General features: G+C 36.4%; 1 protein-coding gene across 1 annotated transcript in view; it reads right to left on the reverse strand.

Annotated features, from left to right (window-relative positions):
- LOC139685956 (gamma-aminobutyric acid receptor alpha-like) overlaps positions 1-17,989 on the reverse strand; it is a 357,245-nt gene that overhangs the window by 23,846 nt on the left and 315,410 nt on the right. Inside the window, exon 6 of the mRNA XM_071583091.1 lies at positions 331-413. Within this exon, the coding sequence (XP_071439192.1) occupies positions 331-413 (83 nt within the window). The remainder of the gene's footprint in view (positions 1-330; positions 414-17,989) is intronic.

Here is a 17,989-nt window from a genome sequence, read left to right on the forward strand (position 1 = left end):
ACGCTGTTTCAGATTTTCAAATTTTATTTACAAAATAAGATGTATTTAATTCATATCTTTAAAAATGGTTCAAAGTGTTTTCCATTTATTTTCCGAGATGGTCCAACAAAACGCACAGCAAGATGTATTTTTCTTCAATGATTCTTGAAGCAGTTTGCACACCATATGGTTTCAATGAATATTTCATTTTAATCTTCAAACATGAACAATCATTTAATTAAATGGTTAATAAATTACATTTTTCTTTCATTTTACTGTATTTTTTAATTCCCGAATAATTTTACGGCGTAAACAATGAGTTAAAAATATATAAATGGAAAATATACTTACAGCTCCCAAACTTTAGAGGGCATCTTTGGATGTCCATGGGGAAGTCTTCAAGATTCATCGGGCAACCAGCTTTGATGGTTAATCTAATCAAAAAAGAGATAAGAAACTTACTTTTATTTAAACGTCTAGTGTGTGCCTTAATGAGCCATTATTTATTTAAAAGGAAGCTTTTAATATCCTCACTCAGTTTCTCCGATCAAATAATTAATATATGCACACTATATTTAGAACAACACATGTATTGGTCATAAAATCGTATGTGAAACCCGAAAATTAATAATGCTATACTATTCATGCAGTTTTTTTATTTCTTTATTTTAATATTTCTATGGAATTATTCTAAAAAATTTTACAAGAGTATTTCCTCCGAAGCCCAAGCAAGATTAAATTTTTTCATTATATAAACTACCGAAGGTACATTTGAAATCAATATATTGAAATTCCATAATTGCGGCGGCTAAGCAACTTTTAAATGGCTCCCAGCTGAGTTTTACCCGATAATTAGTTTTCCAAATTATGATACTATAAATAACACTCCAACCAATCATAATTTTCCCGTAGATATCATTAAATATATTATCATTCATTCATATTAAAATCGTTCCAGAACTAAAAAGCTTTCATTAAATTAATAAACACATTTCACGGTAGGTAATATCTTTATTATGGGTCAGCATAGTCCAAGAGTTGGAGCACTGACCGGAGGGCCCGGGTTCGATTCCCTCTCTGGGCATCTGCAGCTCCACCCAAGCTATATGATTTTTGGGGTACCAGATCTTCCCGGGAAACCATTACCGGCACAGGGAAAGGAACTGGCCCCACTACCCTAAGGTGTGAGTGTAACACGTTTATTATATTTCTCTTCTTTATACATTATCAGGAATATCTAGTAGTTTTTAGAGCTTTTAAATTATTTGATGGTATCAATGTTGTTAACGGCCATAGATTTTTAAGCTTCACGGTTCTCAGCTCCGACTTAGTAAACTGTATCTTGAAGCTTTTTCGATGCCACGTGGAAGCATATGAATAACCTCCAAGCGAATACAAGCTGAGAAAATATATGATAAGAAACGTATCTCAAAAGGTCTTAGATAAAAAATTCAGTGATCGATCTGAAATATTACTGTCAATAGTTAGTCTACCATTTAAAGGGGGCTTAAGATGGACACAGACTGAGCAAGGATACATTTCTTTGCCTCGTCTAAAAAGACAACCAGACACCCTCACTGCAATACACTTGTTTTTCAATTACGAATACATTTTTTCTCTCTTCATTCCGTCTAATAAGTCCATCCTTTTCCTTCCCTGCCGCCCCTGCTAAACATTCTTCCTAATGTCATAAAATTCTTCCGTTTCAAACATTCCATCACCAATCCATATTCTCTATATCCACATTTCCTGCTTTCTTTGTTTTTGTACCAGTAACCCTCTTTTTTCTTCTCCACCCAAACTAGTAATTCTTCGTTCGTTTTCCTTTCCGTTCATTTCACTTTTTCATCCATCTTCACACCCGAAACTCAAAAGCCTTCAATCTACAACAGTATCTTTCTTCAGATGTCAGGTTACCAAGCCGAACATAGCCCTACTGCCAACCTTTTCATTAGTCATCCTAATTATTATTGTCAGTCGTAATAACATATATAAATAAATTGTACATGGTCATAATGTATAACTCTTTGAAATAAACATCAGTGTAACCACTCCAGCATATTTAACTTGGCACATTTAAATTAAAAAAAAATATTTTCTGGCTTATTTTTATTTTTATTATTTTGTTCTTTAATCTTTTAATCTTTCCTTTCCATCAACTTTGCATTATTCCGATATATTCCACCTTTAGGGAGTATTTTCTGGGTGGAATATATATTATAAAGACCAAGCTCTATTAAGTTCTCTCTGTTTTCCTCACATCACTTACTCATTTGACATTGCATTTGATGTTTTCAATGTTTTTCTCTGTGCACGAAGGGTGAATTGGAACTAGAGATGCTAAGATTTTAATTAAGCCTTTAGAGAGCCATTCATCTATCTCTAGCCGTCGGTACGTATGTTCATACGTATCTACGGCACCAAGGTGGTACAAAATGCCTCAATTGAGGGAGACGATGAGTGGACCAGACTGCACGGTATGGAATAACGAGCGGCGAGCCGAGTTCCCGAGCCTTGGAAATACCTTGGAACGCGTATTCATCCTCGGCACGCTTAATTATGCATAATTTAACCCCTCATTCTGTTCCTATAGGCCGACCGCTCCAAACTTAGCGAACATTCGCGCACCTTGCAATCGACCGCAAGCCCTCTTTCAGTATTCATACTTAAATAAACACGTGCTTAAATATATATATATATATAATTATAAATATATATATACATATATATATATGTATATATATATATATATATATTATACGTATATTTGTGTCTGAGAATAGGGTACAGCGTATTCCGAGAGATAACCTCATCTTTCTTCTCCTTTGTCTGCGTCCGTGAATAGATCTCGCGGTTGGGTCCGGGTGAGTGGTCGTGAAATGCCTGGAGACAATTTTCCTTTCCCTTCCATCCCATTTTCGACTTCGCTAGCAAATCTGAAACGTTTTTCCCTCACGGACTTCTTTACTCTTCAGGGCTCCAACTTTTTCGAAAAAGGGTTCGCAATTTACAATCCGCGCTCGTTTTGAAATAAATTTTATGGAATTACGTAGTTAATAGTTTCATTTCATTTCAGTATGTTATGCAAATACTATTAAGCTACGCCAAATACAACAAATGTTAACAAAATTGAAATTTGGTGGAAAAATCCACGAGAAAGATCAAGATATTAGTACTTAGGACACATTAAAAAGAATATAGAATTATAAGAGAAACTGCCAAGGGGCGAGAGCATTACCACTGAATAGAGACGAGGCGGGCTGCAGTAAACCAAACTAAGAATTCAATTTTTTTAATCGCACTACATTCTTTTTTAAGTTTCTTGGAACTACTGGCGTAAAAATGTTTACCATGATATATTGTTACAAGTTGTTGTCAAAAGATAGTAATATTCGAGACGATCGGAAATTTCATACCCAAGCAATTAATGCAGTGATAGCCAGTACATGGTTCCTTACATGTATATTTTCCGTTATTGCGAAGCCTACCTCAAAGATACCAAAGGAAAATAAAGACAAATATTACGTCTAAGAATACCTTCAAATATCAAGACGTGGACTGACAAAAACCCTCATGTGCTAACTAAAATTTGATTTTCAATCCGATCGGGGAAATAAGAACTCATTTCAAGGATATCCGGATATCTCCTCACGTCATTCAATCACTTTCGTTATACGTGGTATGAAACCGAGAGGAAAAAAGGATGGGGTCAACGCATCAGTGAGGGGATAAAAACGGCGAAATAAATGATCTTTAGAGTATTATTTAATGTATTTTTTGAAGGTGATGACGGAAAGCAAAACTTACAAAAACTCCTCATATGCAATCCCTTCCCAACACAGGCGAGAACTCTTTCTGTAGGAAATATCGTAAATTGGTAGGTCACTTTGCTTGGTGTGGGCCACCTTCCTTGTTATGGCTGCGGATGTTAGCAGATTTTAATCCTATTGGTTGTTTCCACGACTAGATATAAATTGTGCGACTAGTAGTTTGTGCATACTGATTACAACGGTAGTTGCGCAATTGATAGCCCAATATTCTAAAGTGATTACGGTATTAGCGTAAATGGAAATCCATAATTATTCAATTTTTTTAATATTTCGCAAAGTGACATGAATTATTATTTGAAGTGCCTATTTACTTCGTTTTGGAAACTCGTTTTTTTTGGTAACTTACATATTTTTTCCTTTTAGTAGGTTATTAATGGGAAAGTATTGAGGGAAATAAATTGTCTTAATCGGTTCCTAGAGTACTTTTGGCCATGTATCAATGCAATCTTTATTGTAAAATGAACAATAACACATATATGCTAGAGCTATTTGTAGCATATGCATTGCATCCGAAAATACATGTTTCCTATGGCAATTCCTTCTCTCAGATCATTTGGATGCCAGCATTGGACAATATTCAAGAAGCAGTTAACATCAAAGGACTTTTTGAAACAATACTATTTCTATCAGGATGAATAACGAGGACGAATCCTTTACAAGGCTTGCCTAGCGCTTGCAAAAAGTGTTTCTAATATGAAAATAACAGAATCGTAATAGGCATGTATTAATAACGTTATTCGTAACTTTTTCAATTAAACTGAGGATCGTACGAATTCAGAAGGCTTTAGAAAATAACGTCAAATAACTGGTAACGTTATTCATAGGTAGTGTCATCATGTCTGCTACATTAAAACGCCTTTTATTTTCTATTGGCAATCTGTTGAATAAAGCGGATTAAGGTTTAACATTTCGTATCCAGTAATAAAAGAAAATAATGGTTAATTTTTACGATAAAAAATATTTAACAGCTATTATAATAGAGATGATATTGATAATGTGATATAAAACTTTGAGAAGTAGTTCAATGATCTATCAGGAACAATCCCTCTCTACAGAATCGGTCATTTGCTCCATTACGTATTATACATCGAAAAATCCAAATTGAATTGCGTAATATCAGTCGCGACAATTATAAACTTTCGGAATGAAGTACGAATAATGCATGCAACATCCATAACACGTCCATTTCGTCAGGATAATGGATTCAGTACTCTCAATCTAGGAAAACCATTGGAGTTGATTGAAATATGGGCGAAGTAAATGAAGCTGTAGCCCAGAGTTAGGATGGAAGAAGTGAAGACGATGAAGTCGGATGGGGGAAGACATTTGAATTCGGCTAAAATCGATAAAGGGAATGAAAACACTCGAAAGATTAGAGTACTTTACTTCGCCCTGGTTACTAAGATCGCATTGCGAGAGAAGCTCTCGAGGAAGTAGAACTTTCGAATACCTTCTATCGGACCCAGGCCCTTTATTTCAATTTCAGCCGGAAGATGGAATTATTCCGTTTTCATTGAAAAAGCAATGCGCATATAAATTTTTATGTAATGCATATATGTAGGTGGCATGAATATGTATGTATACTTATACACAGATAGTCAGTCCTTCCTCCCGCTGTAGGAAGACGCGTCACCGAAAATTCCAATACTAGTGTAAGTTTCTTTTATTTGTATTCTCTATTTTTTGTGCCTCGTGTTCGTCAGGCCTATGCAATCTAACAATTATATCTGTATATATATATATATATATATATATATATATATATATATAAATGGTTGCATAAATCCCCCGCAGATTTCATGGTAAATTATGTTTCCTCAATAGATCAAGTGGTTAGAGCATTGGCCCGTCAAGGCGAAAGATACATGCTTCAAGTCCCAGTCAAGGAATATTTTTGTACTTGTGATCTGCTTGATTCCATCTTTCTCACCTCCCCTGTGCTCATCCTTCATATGTGTTCCTATCCCTTTTTCCTTATATCTATGCCCATGTGAATGAATACGTATTTTTTGCCATTTGGCGGGTTTTTCGTGTTTTTTATAAAAAAATTGTATTTATTAACACATGGATATATATACACACACACACTCAAACACGAAAATTCGCCATATTATATGTATGTATATATATATATATATATATATATATATATATATATATATATATATATATAATATATGGAACATTTTTTACACGAAAATGCATGCCAAATAAATTGAAATGGAATGTTTAGCGTCTCCTCTGAATTTTTCCATTTTGATTTACGGTTAACGCGTCACCGAATAGAAAACAAATCAGTTCACACCCACTTTGCAGGCAGTTCACAATGCGTGCTCGAGGCCACAGTGATTTCCGGTCAGCCTCAAGCTTTCTGGTTCTCTGGGCCGTCAGTTGGATATGTCGCGTGGCATCATGAGTGCAGAGCGGTGATATTGTGTATCATCGGTATTCTCGCGCAGAATGACTGCCACTCTTTTTCCGCCCTCCGTTCGTCAGTGATGAGCGGGGTCACGTCATCGCTCGATCGAGGGCCTGAACTTGTTGTCTCGACCCTTCCGCGCCGTCCCTCGAGTGACCCCATCAGAGACCTTGCCCATGGGACTCCCTACCGCGACAATCGGCCCAGCATTCGATCAAGAGGTATTCCCTCTTTCTATCTTCATTGGGCTGCCGTCGACCCTGTAATCCCTAGCTGTTGTTTTCTGCGCAGTCGCGTAGACTCAATGGACTACATGCGCGCGCCGAGGGCAACGAGAGGGCTCTTGACCAACTTTAAGCACCTACATATAGGTCAATTATCTCCACGCTCCTGATCCAAAAAGAGCCAGACCATGGTGGTTAAGAATTTGGACCACGAACACCACTATATGGATAGCTTAGAACTGTTGAAGCTCGTTGCAAAAATAAGACCGATGACTGCAATGGTCAATATTAATTTTTGCAGAGATATAAATTATTGAAAAGTCACAGTAACATTAAAAAGGTGCTCAAAGAATAAGCGCACAGTGAAAATTATTATTAAACCCCAATTTTTCAAATTGAAATGTGATGAATTTTTCAAATTGATATGTTTTTTAATTTATGCGTCATTCTTATAGTTTTTTTATTGGTGATTTGTTAAGCTTGGCTTAGAGATGTCATGGTATTGCCTGTGACCGGAACAGTAATATAGTATTAGTTTTGCTTGCAGCAGAAATAGGCTGGTCATTTTGTAAACTGAATAAGCAGTATATGCAGATGTCAGTGCTATCAAAGTTTCAAATACGAAACATTACTGTAAGATTTCTTATTGCCTAATTTTCAAGTCTAACTTTATTAGATCTCCATTCAAACTATGTATGCCTTTCTTCTCTAGTAACTTTTCCTTACCTTATTTAATGGTCTATCCATTTTAGTTTTGCGAGAAACTTTTATGGCACGATCATTGTGAAAACGGACGTTTAAGGCATTAAAAATTTAGCGTTGACATGTCTGCAATTAAAAACCACTCAACATGTTATAGATGTGTATTTTATTATTATACAAATGTTTATTGATATTTTGTAGAATCTAGGCGTTAATAATCATTGGAGAAGTTAACATTGGCAAATAGAAAAGTAATGTGGCGAATCTGTTACTCGATATCTAACGACATAACGTCTCCAAAAAAAATATATTGGAGTTTTTTAAAATATTGTATGTATAGATAGATTCATTCGTTTACCAGAAATTATTAATCGATATGGTTTAATACAGCTCACTTCTAAATTAAATTTTTACGGTTTCATTGAACCGAAGGGAACATTTTTGTTAGATGTAGAAGCAAACTTTAGGCACACGATAAATCGGAGTGATTACAAAATTAATTGTATATTGTTTAGTGATCGATCAAGCAACGTCAAAATATTTACAAATGGAAGCAAAACAGAAAAGCGCGCGACACTTTATGAAAACAGATAATTTTTCCTTTTATTTCAACCTGTGTCTTTATGGAAACGAAAATATCAAATTAAAGGCCAGGTATGTTAAAACACAATGCTATTTACCCCGCTTCTCCGGGTCGATTCGATTCATAGAGAAATGGGAAACGGAGAGATATTTCCTAATTATCTATGAGATATTAATTATTGTTTATCGGTCTATAGTCATAACGCTCGGTAGAAGTCCCATATATGATAAAGATGAACTAGAACTCGATTATGGCGTGGCCTTAGATATATTCGAACTAGTTATTGATAGATCCCATTCCGTTTGATTTTCTGCTCTTGTCGATTCGGTGACCTTGACTATCATAGTTTACCTTGACTATCTTTTAAATGGACTATATACCATAAAAGGAGCTAAACCAGAGCAATTGCTTTAACGTAATATAGTTACGCGTAAAAAATAGTTACAAAATTTCGATCGTCTCTTTTTAATGAAAGGAAATTGTAGTATCGCTGATACTAAAATTTCCTTAATTACTTAAAACTTTACTTAATTACTTAATTAAACAACTTACTCAAGACAAACCTAAAACTTTTATATGTGAGAGAATCTCATTTCACCCTTCCAGTAACATCGAGTGATTTTTAGCCAAGAAAGTGTCTGTTTCTTGTAATCGACAAACATATAATATTAATACTTGTGTATTTTATTTATCACATTATGAAGATTAACTAGGGAATCTGACTTTTTATTGTTTGCCCTTGCTATTTTTGACTAGGAATAGGACATCAAAATTCAAAGCGCTCAAAAGGAATTTAATGAAAGAAGGAATCAATGAATAAATTAAACAAGTTTTAGCAATAGCATTGATGGAAATTTCATGACTTCGATGATTAGCACCCAGAATGCAGCAATCAGAATTAGTGTTATGCGTCACTTTAATTCATGTACCAATAAATAGCTATGAAAAACAACACCAATTCACGCGTATTATGTACACAGATGTGGTGTGATTATAAAGTTTTTAAAGTACTCTTAACAGGTTTATAATAATTTTTGAAAAACTTATTTTGGGGTAGTTCTTATTCCCAAAGTTTTGAAACTAAACGATCATTAATAATGTATTCCTAATATCATATAATATTATATAAGAAAATGCAATTGGTTATTTTTCTTGGAGTACCATAACAAATAAATGAATTGCAAAATTTCGCACATGAAATCAGTTTTCCATGACAGCGACATATATTTCTGCAGTCAATCCAAGCTACCTTAGGTGATAGCACTCCTCATGGCATAAGAACATGTGTAACATTTTGCATTTTCGATGTCAATTTCTATAAAAACTAACCCGGGAGGATTCTCTTATTATCATCACCATTTGATGAAGGATTATAATGAAATAGTATCTTAATCATTCAATGAAGCAGTGTCAATGTTCGCTGGTTAGGCCTCATCCAGAATATGCTGTGAGTATACGGGATACTCCTGAGGATGGATTGAACACATGACTAAGTGGCGTATGGCGCAGAGGGCCTAGATTTGTAAAACAACGTCATGATAAACTGAGTAGCATATCAAGGTTATTATTTGAGGAATTAGTTTGGGACTCACTCAGAGAGCGAAGGTTAAATTCCAAAATTTGGAAGCAGGTCTCCTCAGTGGCAATGTTGAAAATGTATTATAAGCCCCATTGTACTAAGTTGGGAGAGATCATGTTATTATAATTTTAGAAATTAAGTTCGTAAGAGTTAAATTTAAGCTGTCATTTTTCCTACAATCGCTAGGGGATGCGATTAAATCGATTCATGGATTAAAATATCGATGGAAAAATATTTTTCTTTTTAAATCATTAGTAGCCTAGTATGCTGTTATTATCTCAATTAATCTTATTTAATACCCTTTTTGTGACAAACAATTCCTACCGATGTAGAGAAGTATGTACCGTAGTGCTTGTTCCTGTAGTTATCATTATATCATTATTATCATTACATTATTATTACGTTATCATTACGTTATCATTACGTTATCATTACATTAGCATTACCTCATCATTACCTCTTCATTACGTTATCATCACGTTATCATTACGTTAGCATTACCTCATCATTACCTCATCATTTCCTCTTCATTACGTTATCATCACGTTATCATCACGTTATCATCACATTATCATCACGTTATCATCACATTATCATCACGTTATCATCACGTTATCATCACGTTATAATCACGTTATAATCACGTTATCATCACGTTATCATCACGTTATCATTACGTTATCATTAAGTTATCATTAAGTTATCATTACGTTATCATTTCATTATCATTGCATTATCATTACATTATTATCCCCACATTATTTGAATTGCTTCATATTAATACATCTGTATTGCAACAAATCAATAGGAATTACTTCATTTTTGATGCTCAATGTCAAGTGTGTAATCATCTTCAGCCACACAACATAGGGGTGGCTCGCAGAAAACAAGGTAGAAATATAGAATTAGAGTGCACTTGAGACTATTAATCCGGAAATTTTTATTACAATCACAATTGCACACCTTATTAATGCAACCTTCTTTCGCTCAAAACTGAAATGAAAACAATACCTCAGGAGAAATAATGCTTTAGTTTCTTTTGTTATTTCCAAGCTGGATAAGGATTAGTAGCTTTTACACTTGAATCTGAAGCAATAACTTGTTAAAACTGTCATCGGATCCAAAATGGGGTTCTCCGCTTGCGGTAGAAAAACAAATGAATAGGAATCGGGCTGTTTTACAGAATCCACACGAAAACACTCCAGCCGCGCTGAGCGTTAAGTCCGTTCGCGTTCCACGAACGTCCCGTCGGTAGAGCGATCATCGTTAGTGTCTTCATGACTGCACTCGCCCCTGAGAATTGGCCTTTCTCGGAATCCCTGAGGCATTTTGCACGGGGGGGGGGGTGACGGAGATGGGGGGAAAAGGGTGGCGGGAATGTGTGGGAGGGGAACGGCGACTGTGGGTGCCACTGCGATTAACATGGAGCGGAGCGAATTGGGATTTCGGGGAACGGGTGAGCGGGAATCGGAGGACGAAGGTGGGACAATGAAGTTTGGGTGGAGGACCAAGTTCCGAGAAGTGGGCGTTGCTGCGAGCACTCGGTCTAATGTTTGGGGAGAGACGGAGGCGGTGGTTAAAAAAATATAGTTAGGGAGGGGGAGAGAGGGAATTTCGTGGTGATGAAACCTAGCAATTGAGCAAGTGCCACCAAATGGAAAGGATGAGAATAAATCGAGTAATAGAAATGGAGAGGAGAGCGCGAAAATTATCGCGAGAGAAGTTTTTCGGGGATATTTTGTGTGATAATGTTCAATGCCCATCGAGTTCTATAATTTGGGCACTATGACATGCCGCGTCCTTACTTTCGCTCACGAGTGCGAATGAATCCTCCTCGGATGAAACAATGAAGAAGAAAACAATTACTGAAAATATTTTTCTGTGCGATTTGCGTTGTAAAGTTGACGTACATACTCAACCAAGGCCGTATCATACTGTAGGATGGCAGTCGTTTAAAACAAAAGGAGGATTGTAGCCAAATGGGAAAAATCTGCAGAAACCATCCATTAGTTTCGCTCAAATTTGCCGCCTGCTAGAGTGCGAGGTAAAATAGTAGTCCAATGCCAGCATTGCTAACAAATGGTGCTGTGTTTGGATGGAGTGAGTACACATCCAACGGAATTCTTTTACAATAACGTCCGCAGAAATTATTGAAACACTACGGTATTCCGTATACTTTCTGAATAGGCATGATATGTGGTATTATTTATCGCATGCATGAATTGAGAGATAACTTTGAAAGGACCTTAAATTGTTTTTTTCCCTTTCTTTTCCGCTATCACTGGTTGAATCAATAGAGATGTAGGTTCAAATAACATAGCCAACTGTAATAAATCATGGATGGATTTCTTTGGGGTCGAAATCATACCAACCTCATCTGCATTAGTCGATCCATCAGAAATAATTGACTGCTTGCACCGTTATCGATGTATTTTTTTGTCGACAACGTGACCATATTATCAATTTGGATACCATTAAGTTTATCCATATTGATGTAGAAATAATGTTCAGGAAAAATCATCACAAAATTATTCTAATGGGAACAGAGGAATATTGCGTATTTGAAGACCTTTGAGCGGCTAACCGCAAAGAAATTACTGCAGTCAACACACCCCACCAAAAATCAAAATAAAATATAAAATGAAAAAACCTCCAAAAAATAAATCAAAGAAGGAAAAGACAGTAGAAAGGTACACCGTAGGAAAGCTCCATGTCTTAAATTAATAATCTTTCACCATCAATTTATACTGCCTTCGTTCGCACTCCGGTGTTTGCGATTCGGTGGTAATCTATGAATCCATCTCCGAATATGTATGTGCTAATGGATTTTATGAGATACCTCAACCGTTAAGGGTTCCTAGTAGCCTCGCTTTAATCAGACAAAGTGATAACTTGTGCCCTTTAACTAAGGGTTTTGGGGAGATCGTTCCAATGATGATTGGGCCGATGCATGAATTCCTATCTAGCACGAAGATTGAAATATGTCTTTATAAGGGTTAATATCGTTTCATGGAACGAATGGACGCCCTTCAGACTCTAGAAGCTCCACCCTACATATTCCGGGAAGTGTAACAGAAACGATTGGAAAAGAAACATTTGGAAGATTCATTCAAATGCGTATGGTAAGCGTTTTAGTGAAAATTGGTTCATGTTACAGAGATTAAATTTCCTTCATTGAAAGCCAAAGGCATTTATCATTTCGAGTGAGGATGATATGAAATGAAAAATACATGTAACTAGCTCTACTGTAGTATATGGCGTCAATCCATGGGGGATAAGATCCAAGGTTGTCGTGACGGAAAATAAATGCTATCAAAAGGATAGGAGTGACATATTTTTATTTTATAAATTGTGGTATGCTATCGAAATGATACCGGATGAAATCAGATAACTGCTTGGATAATGATTGACTTTTCGGTTTCGAGGACTTCTTGAATGTTTAAAAGACCTTTTCTTCTCTTAAACTATGGTGAACTCAGAAACTGTGTGTGAATCAGTTTTGAGCTTGTAAATCATCCTCACGAACAATTAATACTTGAATTAGTAGTAGTTATTAGGGAAGGCAATCAACAGCTAAGATGATTTGTGCCATTTACGGTAGGAATTGCGGATAATTTGGTAGACTGTTCAGGTAGTTGAGGAGAGGTGGAGAGAATCCCGGCGGCGTCGTTAGCCCGCTATTAACGGTTGTATCCAAGGTGACACACAATTTAACTTCAAATCCGACAGACGAAACACCCAAATTGAAGTACTCTCCATGTTGCATTCCTAAATAGGGATTGGGAGTATGTGTAATAAATTCACTTACTGCCGGACCATTGACCATAGATCGGCAACAACAAAATCCCGAGTCCTCAAAAAATTCATTTGCTTAAGAAAATATTAATTAAAATCACCATTTTTGGTCATTATAAATATGTTAACCACAAACTGATTGTTTGCGTGAAAATAAAGGCACTCCATCTAATTTATATACAATTTCTATCAATATAAATTTAATGCAGCAATAAGCTATACATATGAGAATAAGTTGATTATTTACTCAGTTAAAATTGAATTTTTGCGCACAAATCAGCGTAATTGAGAATGGGTACTAATTTGGCAACGTATTGTGAATCACCGACGAATTGAACGTGAAATTAGAAGTTTGAATGAAAAGGAAAATACCTAATTACTGTGTCGTGATTTCTCTCTTGAAGCGCGATTTCCTTTCGAATTTATCAAAGACAATGAGTAATATGCAAAATATAAGTTCGAAATTTTTTTTTTAATTGTATTTTTATTTGCTTTACATTTTTCTTTGCAACACGTCTGCTATGAAAATGACGCGAAATTACGACCCTATTTAAGCTCATAATGATGTAAGGACGTTCTTCCATTAAAAGTTTTCAAACATGTTACTTCAGTCGTGTAGGAATTATGAAAGTGAATTAAAGTTAAATTTATCATGTTAAGATGAGTGAGTCATGTCTGTACATATGTTGAGGCTTTTCTGTAGTTTTAATGATTGGGTAAGGTCTGTATCTGAATCCGTTCAATGCGCCTCGGGGGCAGCAAGTCGAAGAAAGAATAGAGTGAGCGAAAGAAAGGAGTTGAACTTTTCCTAAAAAACTGAGGAATGCATTTCAAATCCTCTTCTATTTTTCATACCTTTTATCCGCCGGCTGGTCACTGAGAGCGCGCCCCTCAACCCTCTTCCACATTCGGTTGAAGGGGAGGGAAGCATTCGGATTTGCGCTTCCTCTGGCGTGGGACAAAAGTGCGCCTGACAGGCGAGGCGAGAAGTGTGGTTCCCCCTACTCTCCCACAGATGTCCTCCCACGGGGTAAAGAGGCCAATTTATTAAGGGGACCGACCGACTGCCAGGGAGTGCGCTCGCCCGCCCGAATGTTGGACTTGGAGGGAATGGGACAAGTAGGTTATTGAAGAAGACGGTGTGAGAGTGGAGGGAGTGGAGTTGGGTATGGAGATTTCCACGGTTAGGAGGAAGGTAAAAAGGAGTGGGGAAGGTGTACTGCGGTGAAGGGGCAAATGGGGTTGGAGAGCGGAAGAGGACGGAGTTAAATCTGCATTTTTGGTATCAAAGGCTCCAAAAACACTCCTCCTCGGCGGGGAGGGTGTGTATGTGTGTGTGTGTGTGTGAGTATATATGTATAAGGATGGGAAGACGAGAACTGTGCCGCAAACCGCCATCTCTTACTGGTGCACTCGCAAAACCTAAAATTTTGCCAGCGCAAACAAGGTTAAGGCGCTCAGGTGGGTGGAAAACGCTCCTCCCCCGAACCGTGGGGGTGTGGGCTTCACCCCCACCTTTTACCTCCTTTGTGCACGGCTTCTTTCTCTTTCTCGACCCCCCCCCCCAAGTCCCCCTGTTCTTCTTACTCTCTCTCCTCTTACCTCCCTCCTCCTCCCCTGCTTTTTCCCCCTCCACAAACCTCATTCCCACATGCTCACCTCTTTCTCCTCCTCCCACACTTCCCCTCCGTCCAACTCCTTCCAACCCCAACTTCAGAGTCGTTGATTTGGTCGTTTCGAAGGGAATAAGACCCTGCAACCCTCCCCTTCCCTCTCACACCCTCTGTGCCTGCGGTCGAGGGGGCAGTTCCGCTTTAAATAGGTAGGGGGAAGGGGGAAATAGGGAAGGACGTCATGCGCTCGGCTCCAAGGAAATCGGAAATTCAGCATCTTTCGGAATCGCTCCCTCATGCTCATGCCTCCGTCATACTTGAGCGGAAATTAAATTGTGGTGAGTTAAAATGCTGAGGGAAACTCTGATGGCCGTGCTTGCTGGAGATAGGCGGCTCTGATAGGAGTAATCAACAGAAATTTGTCTAAAATTAATTTTCCAAAGGCATTGAATTACTGGGCTGCAGTAGTTCCTTGAATGTATTTCTATTTTCCTTCGCTAAAACTTATACGAAATGGAAAGATTTCTTTTAATCCGTTTGGATCCGTTTGCATTTGATTCTTTCATGAGATTCCCATCACTAACTCTTTGTTGTTGAACCTAAATAATTGGACAAGATTTTCTTATTGTTTTAGCAGTGGTCTACCAGGTTAGAGGAGGCTTTTAGGTGGATCATAACTCTGCTGTACTCCTAAGCCCTGAATATTAGGACGGAATATTCTCAAACACCATAATTAATTTTACAATTATTCATTCCTTATTTCTGTAAAGTTCCTACTTCCATTAATTCCATCTAAAATGAGCATTCTTTTCTTCTCTCTAGCTCGCATTTCACATTATTCTTCACTCTATTACCGTATTCAGCATACCCTTTCCTTTTATTATCTCCAGCATCCTCTTGTCCTTCTTCCTTCAAATGTCTCCCAATAACCTACCCTATTCACTTACAGTGCTTAAAACTGCAACATATGTTTACCTTAACATCCATTTTATTGATGCACTCATACGCACAACGCTTGCTCATATAAATATGTAATGGGGAGACGACATTAACAATTTTTGTAAGCAATATGAGTTCATAAAATTGTGTTGATATCCAATACTGAAATATCTACTATAAAAAAATTTAATAGGAAGAACACATTTAGTATTTTAATAAATAGTCTGAGACTCATGAGATGATGCTAATGTCAAGGGATTTGAGGTACCCCAAAAGAGAACCGCCAGATTCGAAAAAAATTGTTCAAGGAAAAAAGTAGGTTTGTCAGGGTTATTAGAGAAACTAGAATGCGAGTCCTTTTCTGTCATGAAGAGTCTAAGCCTCCCTGACTTTATGAAAGGCAATGAGACACTTGAGTTCACTACCAGCATCAAAGGGCTTATTGAGAGACCCCACACAGCGGTGAAAAATAAGACCCGTGATAATTTGGGAGAAAAAGGTTCACTAACTGAAAGCCTTAAAAGGAATTTATTTCTTAGTTGTATTTTCAATCATAAGGAGGTCAAGGCGGAGTTCCCCGAAAAATATAGACGTAAGTTTCTTGTTGTGATTCCCATGCCTTGTATGAATGTGTACTTCAAAATAATGAACAAATTCAAATGTTTATGGCAGGGGTCATAAAAGCCCTTAGCACACGTCATTGTGAAAGTCCCTGCATCTTCATCTACATCGGATGATGTAGATGAAGATTTAGACACGTACATTTAAACACTAAGGAACTCTCGCCTGATTGTGAACAAGAATAACTGGTGACGCGCACACATACACACTCACTCTCTCACACACATACTGTACACACATATAAAATAAATAAATAAATATATATATATATATGTATATATATATATATATATTTAGTACAATACACAATAACGCACAATATAGAAACATAAAAAAAGAGAACACTCACACGTATTTTCTTGATATTTCGACGGAAACAATCCGTCTTCCTCTGAAGATATAGAAGTAATGACCATTACTTCTATATCTTCAGAGGAAGACGGATTGTTTCCGTCGAAATATCAAGAAAATACGTGTGAGTGTTCTCTTTTTTTGTGTTTCTATATTGTGCGTTACTGTGTATTGTACTATTCGGCACTTCCGTGTTACGTCTACGAAAGCATATATATATATATATATATATATATATATATATATATATATATATATATATATATATATATATATATAGGCATATATATATGCATACTCGTACTTGTGGATCGGGAGTGCTATGGAAAATCTTAGACTAAATATTGCTAACATTGGGAATAAGAATGGCAGCAATATATTAATAGTATGAGTAGTTATCTCCTTAGATGGTATATTTCGCTCTGCATAAGTACATTAACTTTGAATATAAGGAGAACGTTTTTTAAACATTAAATTTAATTTAAATATTTGCATATTCTAAGTATATCATTTATATGTTTATAAATATGACTATCAAAATATATTCTTAGACACATGATTTTATTAATTTTATGAATTTCTTGGAAATAATTTTGATTTAGAGTTCGTAGCAATGTAAATTGTCCTTTGAAACGTTTCTAAATTTGGTTAATTTTCGGGGTATTTTGGATTTTAACGTATATTTCGGGTGAATAAGTGGGAATAAAAATAATTTTACTGACGCTGACTAGTAAAAATTAAGAGCTTTTTGAATGGCGCTTACCTGTTTGAATGTTCACGAAATCAGCGGCATTATTTCGCCTATTAAATCTACTGATATTCTCGAGAACAAATGAATTATTATTGCTGGATGAAATCCTGGACCTCAGGGCAATTAAATCACAAACTCTAATATTTTCTCTATAAATGGCAAATAATAATGCTAAAGGATTTGAAAAATATTAGGTCTTATAGGTGAAACAATTTTGTCTAATCAGGTGTGATGTTATGGAAGGCAAACTTGATCAATTTTAATATATTCCTTCCCTTCCTATTTTCCCCGTCTCATCCTTATTTCCTCTCCCTTCTAAAAACCCCTTAACTCCAACTTGCTCTCTTGGAGGAAACTATACATATAAGCCTGCACCTCTGGGAATAATTCCCTTGATTAAGACGAAGTAATGTCGAAACCTGAGTAGAAATATATCTCTATTTAAAGTGAAACAGAACATTATTACTTGCTACGAATTGATCTTACAGTTGAAGGCCATCCTATTTTTAATTAATTTATTTTTTATTTTTTAAGGTAATCTACCGGTTAAGGTAGGTTTTTGGATGGGCACAACTACCAAACAAATATTTTATTACTCCTAAC

Source organism: Hetaerina americana, unplaced genomic scaffold (assembly GCF_022747635.1).
Source record: "Hetaerina americana unplaced genomic scaffold, ioHetAmer1.1.p SCAF_122, whole genome shotgun sequence".
Classification (NCBI taxonomy): domain Eukaryota; kingdom Metazoa; phylum Arthropoda; class Insecta; order Odonata; family Calopterygidae; genus Hetaerina; species Hetaerina americana.